General features: G+C 41.5%; 1 protein-coding gene across 5 annotated transcripts in view; it reads right to left on the bottom strand.

Moving 5' to 3' along the window:
* Nucleotides 1–20,605, bottom strand: part of LOC132891467 (ribosomal RNA processing protein 1 homolog B-like) — a 125,765-nt gene that overhangs the window by 42,627 nt on the left and 62,533 nt on the right. For all 5 annotated transcript variants that reach the window (XM_060929037.1, XM_060929038.1, XM_060929042.1 and 2 more), the window contains exons 5-12: nt 12,798–12,859; nt 12,568–12,697; nt 12,154–12,218; nt 6,261–6,466; nt 5,667–5,767; nt 5,488–5,585; nt 5,287–5,306; nt 4,474–4,626 (exon numbers count right to left, since the gene is read on the bottom strand). In XM_060929037.1, coding sequence (XP_060785020.1) covers nt 4,474–4,626; nt 5,287–5,306; nt 5,488–5,585; nt 5,667–5,767; nt 6,261–6,466; nt 12,154–12,218; nt 12,568–12,697; nt 12,798–12,859 — 835 coding nt within the window. The remainder of the gene's footprint in view (nt 1–4,473; nt 4,627–5,286; nt 5,307–5,487; nt 5,586–5,666; nt 5,768–6,260; nt 6,467–12,153; nt 12,219–12,567; nt 12,698–12,797; nt 12,860–20,605) is intronic.

Below are 20,605 nucleotides of genomic sequence, written 5' to 3'. Positions count from 1 at the left end.
CACGAGCTGCCCATTGGAAAGACATGGGGAAGTGGGTCAAGAAGTGCGCAGTCAATGGCAATGAATGGTCCCAAACAGAGGACCCTAGTGTGTTGTTTTGTCAAAGGCTTGGGGTCTACAAACAAAGTTATGCTATGTGTGTGCATGTTAAGCACAGCGTAATATTAGCCACTGATGACCGGGATCCTGGGGACCCCGGCCATAGTGGCCTGTTTGTCTCTGTTTCTACAGGCATAACTCCAGCAGACGTGCACCCCAAATTGGCGGGAGTTCCAAATTCTGTTTGGGCGAAGGGTAAACATGATGTAGGCCTAATAAAGAATGCTGAACCAGTGGTGATCACCCCCAAATCAGATTTCAGGCCTAAACAGACCCAGTACCCACTCAAACCAGAAGCAATCGCAGGTATAAGACCGGTCTTTGATTCATTGTTGAAGGCAGGTGTAATCGTCCCTTGCCAGGACTCTCCAGTGCACACTCCTATTTTTCCAGTTAAGAAGGCAAGAAAACCATCCCAGCCCGATGAGTGGAGGTTTGTCCAAGATCTGCAAGCAGTCAATGCTGCGGTTGTTCCGCGCACGCCTGACGTCCCTAAAGAGCGCTCTACAGACCACACCCACTCTGGGATTGCCTGACCCCAATAAACCATTTGCTCAAACTGTAGATGAAAAGAAGGGTTTCATGACCTCTGTTGTTTTTTTTTTGCAGAAGCACAGGGATAGATTAAGACCTGTAGCCTACTTCTCCAGCAAATTGGACCCAGTGGCGGCTGGACTTCCTGTTTGCCTGCGTGCAGTTGCTGCAGCTGAAAAGGCGGTAACTGCTTCCAGAAATATTGTGGGGTATTCTAACCTCACCCTTTTGGTCCCACATGCTGTCTCCCTGCTTCTGTTGGAGAAAAAGACATCACATTTGTCAGCACAGAAATGGTTAAAGTACAACACCGTCATACTTGATATGCCTAACATCATTGTGAAATGTTGTACTGTTCTGAATCCTGCCTCTCTTCTCCCTACAGAGGACGATGGACAGCCATATGACTGTGTTGCTCTCACTAATGATTTTTGTTCCCCCAGGGCAGACTTAAAGAGCGACCCTTTGGAAAATCCAGACATGGTCCTCTATGTGGATGGTTCAGCCTCCAGAAACCCAGGGACGGGAAAGAACAAAGTAGGTTTTGCCATAGTGTCAGATCATGAGGTCCTCAAGGCGTCGTGTCGGTCCTCAAACCTGTCGGCACAGGCAGCAGAGCTCTGTGTCCTTTTCGAGGCATGCAAATTGGCTGCAGGGCAATCTGTCAATATTTTTACGGACAGCAGGTACACATTTGGCGTTGTGCACGATTTTGGCACCATTTGGAAACACAGAAATTCTCTCATTAGCACAGGATCTCCCATTGCACATCATAAACTGGTCTCCGAGTTGTTGGATGCTATTCTACTCCCTAGAGCCATTGCTGTGTGCAAGTGTGCTGCCCATACTAACAATACTGATCTTGTGTCTCAAGGAAATGACAGGGCAGACGTGGCAGCTAAGTGTGCAGCCTCAGCTTCCAGTTCGCCCTCTAACCTTGCTTTTCCTCAGGTTCCTACCCCCTGTTTACAGCTAGCAGGCCTTCAGAGCACTGCCACCCAGGACAAGAGACAAGTCTGGAAACGGGCCGGCTGTATCTTTGCAAACTCAGTCTGGGTTTGTCCCTCATGCCGTCCCTGTCTACCAAAAACATATGTTCCCTTTCTATGCAAAATTGGCACATGGGCTCACCCATGTGTCAAAAGGGGGTTGGTAGCAGAAGTAACAAAGAGATGGTTCACAAAGGGGTTTTCAAATTATGCTGCGAAATTTTGCAAGCAATGATTGATACGAGCACAACATAATGCAGGTCAAGGTATCAAACTAACTCAAGCAGCACACCCAATACCAGACAAACCATTTGATCATCTCCAAATGGACTTCATTGAACTGACACCTAGTGAAGGGAAAAGGTATTGCCTGGTAATTAGCTGACATGTTTTCAAAATGGGTTGAAGTATTCCCCACAGCTAAACAAGACTCAGAGGCGGTAGTCAAAGCTGCAGGGCAATCTGTCAATATTTTTACGGACAGCAGGTACACATTTGGCGTTGTGCACGATTTTGGCACCATTTGCTCACCATTTGAGAGATACAATTCCTAGGTGGGGTATACCTAGCAAAATCTCAAGTGACAATGGAACACCCTTTGTTAATGCAGCCCTAAAGAAAATAGGAGCATTCCTAGGGATAGACCTGAAACAGCATTGTGCCTACCATCCTGGCAGTGAGGGAGCAGTAGAAAGGGAAAATGGGTCCCTTAAAAATAAACTAAGCAAAGCTTGTGCAGAAACAGGGCTAGTCCTCCCTGTAGTGCTCCCACAAATGAGGATGCAAACTAGGCCTAAACATGGGTTAAGCCCATTTGAAATTCTGTTTGGATGAGTATCCAACACGGGGATAGGGCCAGCTCAAGGAACACTGCCGGACACCAGACTGTGTGATGATGCAATGTTGAATTACTGTGCAACGCTGTCCTCTGCTTTGAAATCTAGCCACAAACAGGTAAAAGAAGCACTTCCCAAGCCCGCTGAGGGACCTCTGCACGATCTACAACCAGGGGATTGGATAGTGGTGAAGGAGTTCCGATGAACCAAGTGGAACAAGCCACGGTGGAATGGCCCATTCCAGGTCCTGCTCACGACCCCAACGGCAGTGAAGGTCACAGGCAGAGTGACGTGGATCCACACTAGCCACTGCAGGAGGGTTCCTGAACTGGCTGAGCAGGAAGAAGAGGAAGGCCTAAGTGGCCCAGATGCTGACTAAAGCTCGTGAGGAAGAAAGGCATCACTACATGGAACAGTGCGAGTATGACATCAATCACGCACGCACCCAAGAATTAGTGGACACTGGAAGGTGTAACCCATTAGGAGACGGGCTGTGGCTCCTTATCACGGACGAAGAGGTCAGGGTGACCGCTCTGGGAAGACAATCCCAGCGGACAAATCTGAATGACACCAACGAGGAGAAAGAAGTGTTGAGTACATCTTAGAACAGAACCCCAACCATAAGGTGAGACAAGTGGTAACCCGAGACTCAGGAGGAGAGGTAAGCAATTATCATTTAGAAGATGCCCCACATGTCCGCTTTCCCACCTTGATCCAAACCACGTGGCGAGTAAGTTCCATGGAACTGAGCACAGCAGCACAGTTACGCTGTTGCACCCTCAATAGAGAAGAGTATTTCAGTATCTAGTCAGTAAACTGGTTTCAGAAGTCCCGAGTTTCTCCAAGTCCCGGTGAGGTGGGACGAGGGCTGATAGGGCATGCCCGCCCTCTGAGCACCAATACACGTCAAGAAGGGCAAGGGTTAACTTGGAGACATAGTTAACATAAAATGAAGGGGGTAAATCATTATAAACTAGGTCCAGTCGTGGGCCTGAGCATCCTGATCCTGCTGGGGCTCACGGGAGGATTCGTGTGGTGGTCGATACAGGGAACCCAGGCTGACACAGAGTCAAAGACAGTTGGTTTAGTGGATGGAAGACTCTGATTTAGTGATTGTGATGCTATGTTTGCTCCCTGTTTTCTGTCAATGTTGTATGTCTGTGTTTCAGAGGCAGCTGACAAATATTGGTTACCAGATGGTGAAAATAGACCCAGACGACTTGCCTGACTGGCCTCCAAACCCACACGAAGACTACAACCCACCGTTTGACGACGTCAGCACAGCTGATATGAAATTAGCCCTAGCTTAAAACACACTCATTTGTGGTTGCTTTTCTGTTCTATTGTTTCCTGATCTATGTATATAGCTTGCTAGCATTAACTTAAGACATCTATGTCTTACAAAACAGCCTTAGCATTATCCGTGTACACTCAATGACGTGTTAAGTCGAATCTCTCTGGGAACTCTTACCACTGAAATTGTGCACATTTCTTTCTTTAGCAATTATTATCCTGTAGCATAAAAAGGGGGGAAATGTGAGGGAAATTTAGTGGATGAACATTCCTATTCTCTGTGTTTCTGTATGTTGAGCTCAAGTGGCCTAGTGTACTGAGAAAGTTGTCTTTCCCCATGTTGTAATCGCCTTTCTGTGGCCCTGGTGGTGATAAGCAGGGTGCCTGAGTTCTCCTTAACTACGTATCTGCCTGCACATATCAGAGCATTCCAGGTGCACGCTGTAGCAAAGTTTCATAGAAAATCTTGAGCCAATCATGTACAGATGCGAGCAGTAAGCGAATGCCTTTAGAGTACAATAGATAACAGCCACAAAAACACAACTCAGTGCGCATACTCTCGGCATCATCAGAAGTGGTGTCTTCTCTTCTTTTTCCTCTCCTATTTTATATATCTGTTTTATATGATCTACTACTTGTATAATAAATAACTGAAAAGACAACTGCTAAGCGTTCTGAAATGTTTATTAGAAGTTTCCATTACACACAAAGTGACAGCTGACCTTTGCTCCTCTTAGCGACAGTTTCATCCCCAGTTGCGGGCCTCTCATTTTTTCTCCTCCTCTTCTTCTTGTTCTTCTTGTTAAATCTCTCATCATCTGACATGTCATTCATGTCGCAGTAATCATCATCATCATCTTTTTGAGGGAAAATACCTGTACACAGAAATGACAAGTTAGATACCTTCACTAAACATGAACGCATGCTTTTTGAGAGAGATATTTTTCTCCACAAGGATCTGATATGATGGTCTGTGGTTTCTGACTTCATAGTTCAAGGAGTTTACATTAAAGAGCAAACAGTAAAGTGAGTCACTGCTTTGTTGCATTAAACACCCCACAGCCCTCCAATTTGCACTGATCCACTGTCTCATCTCATTATCTCTAGCCACTTTATCCTGTTCTACAGGGTCGCAGGCAAGCTGGAGCCTATCCCAGCTGACTACGGGCAAAAGGCGGGGTACACCCTGGACAAGTCGCCAGGTCATCACAGGGCTGACACAGACAACCATTCACACTCACATTCACACCTACGGTCAATTTAGAGTCACCAGTTAACCTAACCTGCATGTCTTTGGACTGTGGGGGAAACCGGAACACCCGGAGGAAACCCACGTGGACACGGGGAGAACATGCAAACTCCGCACAGAAAGGTCCTCGCCGGCCACGGGGCTCGAACCCGGACCTTCTTGCTGTGAGGTGACAGCGCTAACCACTACACCACCGTGCCACCCTGATCCACTGTATTTATGGCATCTCATGGCAGTAAAAAAAGTCCCACGTTGCACTTGTAAACAAATCTCAGAGGTTACTCACCTTCACTTAAATCACGAAAGCTTCATTTGCAAGCATGTGGAGGGAGAGAGAGAGAGAGAGAGAGAGAGAGAGAAGAAGAAAAAAAAACACCAGACAGTTAATAACTGCACTGGGGGGGGACCTGTGTGTGTATATAAAAAATACATATATCACACACACACTGTAGATTGTTATACAGCAACAACTGAATTCACGCCTTACGCCTTCACCAAGCTGTACATCTTCGTGCGGTTGATGTTCCGTGTATTCAAGTGGCTGCCCAACTCAAAAAGATGATCAGCTATTGCACCGTAGTCAAACTGCAACATCAGGAAAAGTAATCATTTTTCCCTGTCTCATCCTGCTACCTGATGCAGGATGAGGGACTTTGTCTCACTCACCTGGAGAACAGGACCAACACCGTCGTTCTCTTCAGAGCCCATGATGTCCAAGTCCAGGTCATCTTTTCTTCCCTGGCTATATTCCACTACCTCAGGCATGCCTGGAAAGCACAAACGCACAAAGCAATGTTAAAATAGCAGCATGCTCAGGAGAAAATAGTTCTAGTGCCAAGGCCATGAGGAGAGGCTGCAGATCTACTAGAGTCACTAAAATGAACCAGGTGGCCAAGCCAACAAATTTTTGAATATAAAATGAAATCAAATTTATATTTTTACAAGATAATTCTTAAACAGTGCTACAGCACACATACCAGTTCAGTCTGTTCTTGCAGATTTTATGTTTGGAGAATAAAAACAACATGGCAGATTATTTTTCTTATTAATAAGTTTATTAGCAGAGTGAGCTGGTGAGACAGCTTTATAAATCGTGCCTGCTGGACGATCTGCTTACTGAGTCAGAGGACATGGCACAACGCCACATGGAGGCCGCAGATATGCTACAGGCCTTACAGAAAGCCAGTCAGGTCATTAATCTGAACTGTGGAGCCATCCTGAGAGAGAGTAGTTTAATCCAGTGAATAACCCTTGACTTACCGTTGACCTTCACTTTAGTCTTCACTTTTACTTTTTTCTTCAGCTCTCTTTCCTCTCCCATTTCTTCCTCCTCCTCCCCAGAAGCCTGACCAGAATCTGAATCGTCTCCATGATGCAGCTCCCTCATCAGGTCTTCAACTGCATAAGGCGCATGATCCACAATAGTCCTGAAGATGTTCTTAGAGATGGAGATCAACAGCAAGTGACTGCAAACACAGAAGGCATTGACCATGTAGTAGGCATTATCAGGTGAAAATTCAAATTCAACCCAAATTGCTTGAAACTGGTCTCACTGAACTCAGAATTAAATGCAGAACATACTTTTTATCGAATAAAAATGCTTAGCCTTTCTTGAGACATTACAAATCAAAGATTGAAAAAAAAGCTTTATTTTTTAGAAAACTGCTGTAATATTATGTATTAGGATAACATGGTCTAAAATGGGCCTAATTATCGAATGAGATCAATTTTTTTTTCTTAAATTTATTTCTCAAGATATTTACATGAAAATTGGCAGGCACATAGATGGTTGTATACTGAATACAAAAGTTACAAAATTAATAAAAATGTATGCAAATTAGCAGTTATTATGCTAATTAGGTAAAACCCGTTAAATCGGTACACTCTTCAAAGTTTCACCAAATGGCTTTATTTGTGCAATGTAAAGCTGATCTTAACTCATTTATACATAAATCAATGTTAATTACAATTACAAATACAATTATAAAATATGCATAAATAGCATTGAATGCCATTCACATCTACCATTCTCTATCAAAATAAAAAAGAAATAAAAGTATAATACCTTATTTGTGCTCTGTAGGTCTTTGTATTTCTAAGTAAGGCCTATTAGTGTTTATATGAAAGAATATAAATGATTATTTTGATTAATAATTCACAGCTTTCATGGCTAACCTCGAAAAAGCTGTGAGAGCCACATCCAATAAACAATTGCATTTCACTGAATTGAAATTGACACTTGTGTTTGACTTCCATTTTTTTTTTAAATGTCATTCTGACCACGAAGATCTCAATATTTTTTCATCAAAACGACTAGAGTTATACTCAGTTATTTATTTATATGAATCAGTTTGATTTGGGGGAGAAAAATCACTTCAAATTCTCCTATAAATCATAACATCAAAACTAGCAGATGGAAATTTTTGCTGAATACTTCATCAGAAACAGTGAGAGCTAGGGAACATCCCTATAAAAGTTATCTGACTGATATTCATGAGTAATCCAGTCGGAAACTGATCAGAAGAGAGCCCGACCACTTTCCCGTGACTCAAAAAGCACCAGCAGTTTCCCCGACTTCACGCGAGCAGAGTTTTTACTCTGTTGGATGAACTTCAACCTGCCGTTGCTCCAGGGGCTTAGCCAGGATTGGGAAGGTTGGGAGTGTTTTTTTCTGAAAGTAAGGCGCGTAACTTGGTCGGGGGGAGGGATTTTTAAAAAAAAAAAGTATAAAAGTTAAAGTTTAAATTTAGTTTTTTATTCATTAACCAGAACTTTACAAATTACTGTAGTCATTCCTGCAATAAAAGCAGAAACCTTAAATTATAATTTCTAGTGCACTTAAGACCAAAAAAAAAAAAACTTGCTGCAATCAAGTCCAATTATACAGAATACAGTGCCTTGCAAAAGTATTCATCCCCCTTGGCATTTTTTGGGTTTTGTTGCCTCACAACCTGGAATTAAAATGGATTGTTTGAGGGTTTGCATCATTTCATTTACAGAGCATGCCTACAACTTTGAAGATGTGAATTTTTTTTTTTTTTTGTGAAAGCAAACAACAAATAGGACAAAACAGAAAACTTCAACATGCATAATTATTCACCCCCCTAATATCAGTACTTTGTAGAGCCACCTTTTGAAGCAATTATAGCTGCAAGTCGCTTTGGATAAGTCTCTAGGAGCTTGCCACATCTAGCCACTGAGATTTTTGCCCATTCCTCAAGGCAAAACTGCTCCAGCTCCTTCAAGTTGGATGGGTTCCACTGGTGAACAGCAATCTTCAAGTCTGACCACAGATTCTCAATTGGATTGAGGTCTGGGCTTTGACTAGGCCATTCCAACACATTTAAATGTTTCCCTTTAAACCACTCCAGTGTAGCTTTAGCAGTATGTTTAGGGTAATTGTCCTGCCGGAACGTGAACCTTCATCCCAGTCTCAAACCTCTGGCCGACTCAAACAGGTTTTCCTCCAGAATTGCCCTGGGCCATCCATCTTTCCTTCAGTCCTGACCAGCTTTCCTGTCCCTGCAGATGAAAAATATCTCCACAGCATGATGCTGCCACCACCATGCTTCACTGTAGGAATGGTGTTCTCAGGGTGTTGGGTTTGTGCCACACATGGCATTTCCCATGATGGCTAAAAAGTTCAATTTTTGTCTCATTTGACCAGAGACTCTTCTTCCATGTGTTTGGGGAGTCTGCTACATGCTGTTGGGCAAACTCCAAACGTTTTTTCTTAAGCAATAACTTTTTTTCTGGCCACTCTTCCATAAAGCCCAGCTCTGTGGAGTGTATGGCTTATTGTGATCCTATGGACAGATACTCCAGTCTCTGCTGTGGAACTCTGCAGCTCCTTCAGGGTTACCTTTGGTCTCTGTGCTGCCTCTCTGATTAATGGCTTCCTTGCCCAGTCCGTGAGTTGTGGTGGGCAGCCCTCTCTTGGGCAAGTTTGTTGTGGTACCATGTTCTTTCCATTTGATGATGATGGATTTGATGGTACTCTGGGGGATCATCAAAGATTTTGATTTTTTTTTTTAAATAACCCAACCCTGACTTGTACTTCTCAACAACTTTGTCCCTGACTTGTTTGGAGAGCTCCTTAGTCTTCATGCTGTTGTTTGGTTAGTGATGCCTCTTGCTTAGTGGTGTTGCAGCCTCTGGGGCCTTTCAGGAAAAGGTGTGTGTGTATGAAATATTCTTGAATGGCCAAGTCAGTCACCTGATCACAACCCAATTGAGCATGCATTTCACTTGTTAAAGACTAAACTTCAGACAGAAAAGGCCCACAAACAAACAGCAACTGAAAACCGCTGCAGTAAAGGCCTGGCAGAGCATTAAAAAGGAGGAAACACAGCGTCTGGTGATGTCCATGAATTCAAGACTTCAAGCAGTCATTGCCAACAAAGGGTTTTCAACCAAGTATTAGAAATGAACATTTTATTTACAATTATTTGTCCAATTACTTTTGAACCCCTGAAATGAAGGGACTGTGTTTAAAAAAATGCTTTAGTTCCTCACATTTTTATGCAATCATTTTGTTCAACCCACTGAATTAAAGCTGAAAGCCTGAACTTCAAACTGCATCTGAATTGTTTTGTTCAAAATTCATTGTGGTAATGTACAGAACCAAAATTAGAAAAATGTTGTCTCTGTCCAAATATTTATGGACCTAACTGTATGTGACCATCAGATGATTTTTTTTGTCAGCTAGAATTTTTTTTTATTTGACAAAAATGTTTATTTATGCACTACCCCTATTTAAATAAAATCTCTCAAATCTTTCTCAAATGTCAGGCAGACAAGCTCAACCGCTCAACAGTTAGATGGTTATCTGTCTGAAGTGCCCATCCCCAGTAGTGATAACCCTCTTGCCTACAGAGATCTTGCAGTCACGTGACCAGAAAGTACACAGCCGCCATCTTGTCAGTAAAAAACACAGCTGAATACTACTACACTCGTGTACAGAATGGATCAATTTCAACTGACTGACTACACGGCTCATTTTTCTAATGAACAGATAACTAGATATATGTCTAAAATAAACGATCTACAGATTAGTGACCCTTATGGCTTACCGGACGTAGTTTTCACGACCGTGTCAGTGGATATTGAACTGCCAGCGGAATACCCAGACGTGTATAATTACCTCATTAACTTTCCCTCGCTGTTCAGTGGTGAAGCACTGCGTGCTTATAAATCTCTGGACAGTTATCTTTACAGAAATTCAGGATTTGTCAGCCGCGGCATCTTGTAAACAAGAAAATAATCCTCATTGGACGGGTAAGTCACTTAAGTATTGAGTATAGCACTGACCAGCCGATTATAGAATAGAATAAGGTAATTCCAGCTGTAATTCCAAATCGTCCATCTTGTTTACCATGGATAGAGAGATAGAGGCTTAGCAGTGGAGATTTGGGTGGCTGTTTTCTGAGCTTAGTCAACAGGCCGGCTCTGCCTGCAGCCTCGCTTTTGCTTCCGCTCCTGACGCCGCCTCCTTCGCTTTGCTTCCGATAACAATCCACGGAGACCCCGCTGGTCTCGCTATCTCGTCCGGAATGTTGTGCATGCGATGGAAATCGCTACAAACCGTCATTTTCTGCTGGAAACCAATGTCCAGTAAGTCCATACGGTTGTAGTGGATATTGAAGTCCGGTACAGATGAACAACACGCAAAAATACACACGAAAAACATAAAAAACGTGCACAGGTAGGGAGAGCTTGCAGCCGCAGTAGTAGAATTGTATATAGTAGGGTTTTCCAGAAGAAAAGGTAGAAGTAGAAGCAGAAGTAGAAGTAGAAGGCGGAAATATGGCGTTTGACCGACAAGATGGCGTCTGTCACAATCTGGATCGGCTGTGATGTCACATGCAAGTACTCTATTGGAGAAATAACCAAGGTCGCTTTCCTGACCTGGCAAAGATGGCACGCAAGTACTTGTCTGCTCCATGCACAAGCACTGACAGCGAGAGACTGTTCAGTGCTGCAGCTCATGTTCTCAATGAGAAGAGGAACAGACTTCACTGTGATAAAGCAGAGAAGCTACTCTTCATCAAGAAAAACCTGCCACTTTACCTTAAGAAGTAGAATGGGCTTGTGTCTAGTGTTTAAATAGGCTATTTGTTTTCCACTTTGCACATCTGCAATTCTCGGTGCATTTGTTGTTGTTAAAGGCCTACAGTTAACACATGGGCTATGGCAATCTTTGTTTTGATACACTATTATGTTGTAGGCCTACAGAAAAAATAGTTATATTTTTCAGCAGTTGCACTTGTTCTGAATGCACTTTGTTGTAGTAGTCATACAGAGAAATTTTTAAAAATGCACCTGACTTAAATGCACTGTGTTTTTATGAGAGAACATATTTAATTTTACAATCTTTCAGCAGGCCAGTCAGTTATAGGCCTGTATTATTATTTAATGTACACCTGAGTGGGGTCAAGTTAAATTTTTATTTTTAATTTTGTTTTATATTGTGCATTGTTGTAATGTCAGTGCTAATAAATATTTTCATAATTTTGTAATTTATTTATTCTTTGAAGCATTAATATTAATTTATGCAATTGCAATGCCTTGATTTTAGTGAGGTTAGTACACAGTCATAGCCATGAATGCAATGGTACTAATAATTGGCATAATAATTTATTTCAGTGTTTCGGTTTTCGGCCTTGGTTTCTTCATTTTTGGTTTCGGCCAAGAATTTTCATTTCGGTGCATCCCTAAAAAGTACTGAACAAATCTTAACAAGATAAATTTCTTTGGAAAGCAGAGATTATAAGCTTTTTAATGATAGTATTCATGATAGAAAATATTTAAGAGTTAAGCAATAGCAGATTTGGAAACAAACTGTGCAAGCAGATGCATTTTCACAGCATGGCCAACAAGCATCAGATATGCCTACATGTAGAACTATCATCTGTAGTTATACAATCACATTTAATATACACACTAATTCTATCTGTGCAGTTGGATTTAAAAAGAGCAAAATAAGGAGGAGTACTACGAGTTGTACATGCCTTATGACAAAGATAGTCATCTCTGCTTAAAATGAGCTTGTTCGGGATTCAAAGTATTATTTCCTGAGGACAGGAATAAAATTATTTTTCTACAGTTTGATATGGGCAGGTATTGAAATGCACAGATAATTCAAGTAACTCACTCTTTAGTCTTGGCCATGGTTTTGCAAAAGGGGTCGATGAAAGTCAGGTTCTGGTCCGCTGTCAGCTGCAGAAGAGGAACAGCTTTGTAAGGTCATAAAACTTTCTACAAAGACACTGACTGAGGTTCTGATTAATTGCAGTAATCAAACATTACAAGTACTCCATCATATATAGTAGTCCATCACAAAAAACAGGAAAAAACATTAATATCCTTTTCTTGGACATTTCTTTTGAAGAGCAATTAAAACAAATGTGCATTGACAGATTTCAAAAGGCAAAGACAGCATTATGATGCATCTTATTTACCCAGGAGGAAGCTGGATATTCAAATAATTAAAAGAGGTGCATACAATTATAAAATATTTGTTGCTGATTAAAAAAAAAATGAAATAAAAACCCTCAGCAGGTTTTACCTCAGCAGATCCAACCTGAGCCAACTCACTCATGTAGAGGTCCAGAACATGCATGATCAGGCCTTTAGGTACACGGTCAGTGTTCTGCAAAATCTGCTCTGTGAAGACCTCTAAAAACTGATTTACCACACTAGAGAGAGAGAGAGAGCAAGAAAATTAAAATGCTGAAAGAATCTCAGAATCTTAAAGCACACTCTCCAGTCAATGCACACAGAAGTAAGAAGTGATACCTGGACTCCCATTCCCTCCTCTTGAGAACCCCGAAAGCTTGTCTGAACATGAAGCGAACCAGCTTTTAGGAAAAAAGAGGAGAAAATAAAAAAAGAATCTAATTAATCCACATTCTCAGACAAAATGTTGTGAGCTGGTCACAGGAGTGTTTCCCTCACAGCACACACACTGGATGTTTATTGTGTATCTTTTGCCTAGAAATGATCATGTAGTGGACCTTTAACTCTCTGTAGAATTACAATCATGTACCTTAAATAACAATTAATTTAAAACAGACGGCACAGACATTAAAGATGTAGCCTTGATTGAAAGGACAACCCTGGACACAAGGAAAAGATTGTCCAAGAGTCTACATTCAGTTTGTGATTTTAGTTGTGATGTTAAATTTTAAATTAGGGATTGCATGACTTGTTTTCAATCAGTGATCATTTCCATAGTTAAAACAAAAACTGATCCAAGACATTTTTTTTATTTTAGGTGGTTTTATTAGTGCTGATAAACGGCAGCAAAGAATTTGTACATTTGTTAAACTGCACTTCAGTTAAGAGCCATACACAGGTCCTGAACAAGTGGGTTTCAGCCTGGATCTGGACCCAGCAAAGCACAGTATACAATTAAAAATTGTACACTAAGAGATGCAAACTGAATACCTGAAATCTCACAGCAAAATCAAAGGGGGCAGGGGGCCTGAAGTTCAGTGACAAGTTTTCTAAATTTCTGTAGCAGACCCTCTCCTGTAGTTTATCCAAAACGCGCGCACAGGAGTCAGGCTTCTCCAGAAAATGTGAAATTACCAGCTTTATTAAAAAATAAATAAATTTAAAAAAAAAAAAGTGGCGGCTCTGGAAGGTGCGCTAATGCTAAGGGGGCATGCCCCCCCAGAAAATTTTGAAATTTGTGTGTCTTCTGGGGGGCTTCCAGTGCATTCTCGGCTAATAAAATTACTAACCATTTCCTTATAAAATACTTGCAAAATCTCATCAACTCTAGCTGCTTTATCCTGTTCTACAGGGTTGCAGGCAAGCTGAAGCCTATCCCAGCTGACTACGGGCAAAAGGCGGGGTACACCCTGGACAAGTCGCCAGATCATCACAGGGCTGACATATAGACACAACCATTTCCACTCACATTCACACCTACGGTCAATTTAGAGTCACTAGTTAACCTAACCTGCATGTCTTTGGACTGTGGGGGAAACCAGAGCACCCGGAGGAAACCCACGCAGACACGGGGAGAACATGCAAGCTCCGCACAGAAAGGCCCTCACCGGCCACGGGGCTCAAACCCGGACCTTCTTGCTGTGAAGTGACAGCGCTAACCACTACACCGCCCTACTTGCAAAATATGTATGAAATTTCCTTCCAGATGCATGTGTCCTTGGCTTTCTCAGTTACCCTCTGTAGTATGCTGCCTAGCTCTAACATAACATGGTGTAACATAACCACAGTGGTGCTTGAAAGTTTGCGAACCCTTTAGAATTTTCTATATTTCTGCATGAATATGACCTAAAACAACATGATTTTCATACAAATCCTAAAAGTAGATAAAGGAGGACCCAGTTAAACAAATGAGACAAAAATATTATACTTGGACATTTATTTATTGAGGAAAATGAGCCAAAATTACATATCTGAGTGGCAAAAGTATGTGAACCTTTGCTTTCAGTATCTGGTGTGACCCCCTTGTGCAGCAATAACTGTAACTAAACGTTTCCAGTAACTGTTGACCAGTCCTGCACACCGGCTTAGAGGAATTTTACCTCATTCCTCCATACAGAACAGCTTCAGCTCTGGCATATTGGTGGGTTTCCTCACATGAACTGCTTGCTTCAGGTCCTTCCCACAACATTTCGATTGGATTAAGGTCAGGACTTTGACTTGGCCATTCCAAAACATTAACTTTATTCTTCTTTAACCATTCTTTGGTAGAATGACTTGTGTGCTTAGGGTCGTTGTCTTGCTGCATGACCAGAGATGCCTACCCCAAATTTTGAATTTCAGTATACTTGAAAACATTTTTCAGTATTTTGGAATGACTTTCAGTAACATTAATTTATGCACATTTTCATTATAAAGAGGTATATATCCACCAATATGTTTAACATTTAAATTATTAAAAAGAACTGTTTTGTGTGAATTGAATAAACAAAACGCGAGCAGCCATCTCAACTGAATTTCCACTCAACAAATTTCTAGGAGCATACAATATATCACATTTTTATAAATACAACAGTGTTCCCTGTTTGCAGACATTACGGTTGACTACCAATCATTGGTATTGAATGTAACTCCTCAAAAGTATTATATTATATTGCCTGGCAAAATGTTCTACCTGTTAACGGATTCTAATAAAATTTAAAAAAATATTCTTATTTCATGCCAAAGAGAGTCCGACATTGTTGTTATCTTAATGTCCCAATACATAAATACTTCAGCATAATGCTTCAGAAGAGACATTGAATAAAATGACATTTATAATTGTATTTAAAACAGTGGAATGATCAATTTTTTGCCACAATCCCAACAGCACTAATCATAAAATTCTGTTTTTGATCATACTACATGTCCATTTGTACTTGCAACACTGAAAAGACTTTGAATTAAAGAAGTACAGCCAGTGTTTGATATTTCAGTGAATAAAAATCATACACGTAAAAAGAAACTGAATAAGTTTAACTCACATTTCATGACACTAATTGGCAAGTTCAACTCCAAGCATAGGTCAACCATCACCGCTTCAGCACGTGTCACGTTCCGTGTCTTTTCATCCACAGATTTCATAAAAAACTGCTGGATACCCCCAGATTTACTTTCCGCCTGACTCGCCATTTCAGCATACTCCATATGTTTTTTGGAGTTGACATGCCGCCTGCAGTCATCGCGACCACCATGAGTGATGTTAATGTCAGTTCTACACAGTTTGCAGTGCGCGTATCCATTGCCCTTTTGACTGGGTGTAATGCACGGCCATTCTACCGTATCGAAAATAGCGCGAACAAATGTGCGGAATCTGCGCATGTCACACACAGCATGTGCGGAATCTGCGCATGTGTCACACAGCATGTGTGGTTGTCGTAAAAATAAATAGCCTAGCCGTGAATCGCACATGGATTGAAAAAGTCGCTTGGACATTTAAAAACAACTCACTGGAATTTTTTAAGACTTTATAATAATTCCGTACAGAATAACACTGTTTGCCGTAACATCGTATTTACGTAACTTTTCCGTACAAAATACGGCCAATCCGTACTAGTAGGCATCTCTGCATGACCCACCTTCTCTCGAGATTCAGTTCATGGACAGATGTCCTGACATTTTCCTTTAGAATTCGCTGGTATAATTCAGAATTCATTGTTCCATCAATGATGGCAAGCCGTCCTGGCCCAGATGCAGCAAAACAGGCCCAAACCATGATACTATCACCACCATGTTTCACAGATGGGATAAGGTTCTTATGCTGGAATGCAGTGTTTTCCTTTCTCCAAACATAATGCTTCTCATTTAAACCAAAAAGTTATTTTTTAGTCTCAGCCGTCCACAAAACATTTTTCCAACAGCCTTCTGGCTGTTGAAAAATGTTTACCAAACTGCAGACGAGCAGCAAATGTTCTTTTTGGAGAGCAGTGGCTTTCTCCTTGCAACCCTGTCATGCACACCATTACTGTTCAGTGTTCTCCTGATGGTGGACTCGTGAACATTAGCCAATGTGAGAGGCTTAGGCCCTGTCCACATGGCAACGGATTCAGGTGACTCCGATACAATTGCTTATTGTTTAGGCCTGGCGTCCACACGGCACCGGCGTTTTGGGTGCCCAAAACGCAATCTTTTTGAGAACGGGTTCCAGAGTGGAAAGATATGGCAACGTTGCCGTTGTGAAGTCGTCTGGATGAGTAGAACGGATTTGTTTACGATGACGTCACAACCACATGACTCTGAGTGCTTCACGCCAGGTAGAAGTGTAACAAACTTGATGCGAGTTGTCAACAAATCCTATAACTTGGTTCATGAAACGCGCTTACAAAATATTTTTACTGTGAATATTTATTGTGTAATGGTGCAAAGTGAGAGAGAGAGAGAGAGAGAGAGAGAGAGAGAGAGAGAGAGAGAGAGAGAGAGAGAGAGAGACTCTGCCCTTAGGGCAGAGTCAATCCCGCCAGCAAAAATAGGGAAAAAAAAAAAGGAGCGATCTCACCTCTTCAGATGTGGGTTTAAGTCCTACAATACATTCCTCAAAAAGGGCATAGAAGAAATTAATCCATCAACGTGTATCATTCAATTTATTCCGGACCATTAAAGATGCCGCCTTCCGCGTAGAATCATACGTCATCCTCGTCGCCATATTGGATAGGTCAAAGCGGAGAATAAAGATTCATGTGCTGCGTTTAAGTGTACCAACAGGTTTACCGTCCAAACGAGATCATATGGGATTACCTTTCACAGGTGAGAAACAACAAATTAATCCATCAACGTGTATCATTCAATTTATTCCGGACCATTAAAGACGCCGCCTTCCGCGTAGAATCATACGTCATCCTCGCCGCCATTTTGGAGAGGTCAAAGCGGAGAATAAAGATTAGCTGCGTTTAACTGTACCAACAGGTTTGCTGTCCAAACGAGATCACATGGGATTACCTTTCACAGGTGAGACTGGAAAAATACTTTTCATTGTATTTGGTCATTATAATGTAATTTTACAAACAGATTTTCCTGACTTTGTGGCTAATATGATAGTTTATGCGCATGCGTCCTTACTTCTTCTATTGTTCTGGTGTCTCCGAAGGGACCGTCTTACAGCGCCCCTAGAGGTGTGGCATGTGTATTGCATCGTTTTCAGCAAGCGTTGCGTTGCCATATGGACCTGATATTTTACTGATTGTTGCCCATTTGGACGCGATATATTTTTAAATAACATCTCATTGCCGTTGTCGTGTGGATGTAGCCTTAGAAGTTACCCTGGGGTCCTTTGTGACCTCGCTGACTATTACACGCCTTGCTCTTGGAGTGATCTTTGTTGGGGAGGGTAACAATGGTCTTGAATTTCCTCCATTTGTACACAAATCAATCTGACTGTGGATTGGTGGAGTCCAAACTCTTTAGAGATGGTTTTGTAACCTTTCCCAGCCTGATGAGCATCAACAGCACTTTTTCTGAGGTCCTCAGAAATCTCCTTTGTTCGTGCCATGATACGCTTCCCCAAATGTGTTGTGAAGATCAGACTTTAGCTCCGTTTACACGTAGCCGGATATCTATGAATACGCATATTTATGTGGTTGCACTTCTCATTTACACGTAAACGGAGGTTTCAGTCACTGAAAACAGATATCTTTGAAAACTCTGGGCAAAGTGGAGATTACTGAAAACTCCGTTTTCATGCCTGCGTGTAAATAGTGGAAAACGGAGTTTTAGGTTTTCCCGATGTCACAATATGCGTCACAGAACAATATTTGCGTCAGGGGCTCAATATTTTGGTTTGATGGTCTCATGGATGCAACACGGGTGGTCGTCCTTTTTACATATTTGCAAACACTTTTGGTTTGTTTGCATTTGCAAATAGGACTACAACTGCTTTAATGAGGAGCAGAGGAGAAGGACTGCGAGGAGGGTCACAGTTTTTCAGGCACTTTTCCTCCCACCAATGTGACAATATGTCCGCATATTTTGCTTGACATCACTCCCAGTCTGCGTTCTCCTGTATTTTTATTGTTTTGTATTCTAACGCTACACCTAAGAGCAGCTCCACTTCTCTGTCTGTCCACTGAAACGAACCTCGCGCCATGTTTGCAGTTAGGAGGAAACGGAAGTCATGTCATTTGTATTTTCATGATTCTGATAGGCTAATATGGCTTGATACTTCTCCTTATACCGCCACCTATATGTTTGGCATGCTCATCATAGCGCTTAGCCGTGTATCTATGTGGATCCGTGTAAATGCAGATATTTTGGAGAATGGTCTGGTGTAATTGTGGATATTTTTGAAAACGGAGAGGCGGGGTTATCCATTTCTATACATACCCGGGTATGTGTAAACTAAACATTTGATAGAGCCCTGTTCTTTAAATAAAACAGGGTGCCCACTCACACTTGATTGTCATCCCACTGATTGAAAACACCTGACTCTAATTTCACCTTCAAATTAACTGTTTATCCTAGAGGTTCACATACTTTTGCCACTCAGATATGTAATATTGGATCATTTTCCACAATAAATAAATGACCAAGGATAATATTTTTGTCTAATTTGTATAACTGGGTTCTCTTTATCTACTTTTAGGACTTGTGTGAAAATCTGATGTTTTAAGTCATATTTATGCAGAAATATAGAAAATTCTAAAGGGTTCACACACTTTCAAGCACCACTGTACATAATTTCTGATAACATGAACTCAGTGAACTCTGAATTTAATTTTCCCGTCACGGCTGACAGATTTAGTTTTAAACATATGGTTACAATGGTTCATTCGAATATTCATAGCCTCCTACGAAATATCGAAGAATTACGTCTTTTTGCCCTCGTCGACACACGTCCTGATGTCATAGCCTTATCAGAAACTTGGCTGGATAACTCTGTATCAAACGAAGAAATCCTTATTGACTTATCAACTGGAGCGTTGCGATAGCAGCAGACATGGTGGTGAAACAGCCATCTATTTACATGAGCACTTTGTTTATAATCATCTTTCATTGCCTGTTAATTTCAATGACTTGGAAATAGTTCTTTGTAACATCAAGCTTCCTCGATCTAAGCCTCTACTCATTGGATGTGTTTATCGCCCTCCTGACGCTACTACCTTCTATTCTAGTCTACTTAATTAGCTTAACAGTGTTGATTTTGAAACCTCAGAATTCTTTCTGTTAGGTGACTTCAACTGCAACACTGGTTCAAAGCAGGGGAAGGATTTTATCAAAAAGATGAAGGATATTGGCCTAAAACAACTCAAAGAGTCAACTCGTGTCACACCGCATTCTTTCACTACGATTGACTTGATTTTTACCAACACTAGTCAGCGTGTATCCAACTCTGGGTGTCCTTGAGCTCTCCCTCAGTGATCATTATTTGATTTATTGTAACAGGACCTGCAAAGTCCCAAGACCTAAGGCTAAGGTGATCAATGTTTGTAGTTAATACCTTCAATCCCATTGCCTTTATAAATGATCTTGAGATACTACTAGTCTTTTTGATAACCCTGACAATGCCTGGTTCTGTATGGAAACCTTCCTTGAAGATCTTTGCAACAAGCATGCTCCTCTACATTGGCTTCGAGTACATGGTAGCCATCCAAGGAGGCTATCTGAAGAAATCAGAACCGCTATCAAAAGTCGTGATATACTAAAGCGTAAAGCTGTAAGATCAAAGTCTTATGACGACTGGATTTGTTACAAAACGCTAAGATACAAGGTTACTCAATTTATCAGTGAGGCCAAGCGTGATCATTATAACACCTTACTTTCTGACAATGCTGATGACCTTTCTAAGGTCTGGTCCATAATCAGAAAGTTGATTCAGAAGAAAAACAGACGGTTATTGCATGAACTTGTTTATGAAGTTCTGAGATACACTGATGACTCAAGTATTGCTCGCTGCTTTAATGATTTTTTTTTTTTTACAACCATTGGATCTCAACTGCGTGGTGCTCTTGGCTGCCTTACTGGCAGTCCATCCATAGTTTGCAGCAGTTTGTCTGATGTCCCAGCCTTTGCCTTCAAAAATATATCATCTGACGTTGTACGGAAAGAACTTTCTTCGCTTCGAGTCAAAAAGTCCTCAGGTCTTAATGTCCCTCCACGTCTCCTAAAGCTTGGTGCTGACA

This window comes from Neoarius graeffei, chromosome 9 (assembly GCF_027579695.1).
Source record: "Neoarius graeffei isolate fNeoGra1 chromosome 9, fNeoGra1.pri, whole genome shotgun sequence".
NCBI lineage: Eukaryota > Metazoa > Chordata > Actinopteri > Siluriformes > Ariidae > Neoarius > Neoarius graeffei.
Note: the sequence above shows the minus strand (reverse complement) of the source record. Positions and strands in the feature narration are given on the sequence as shown.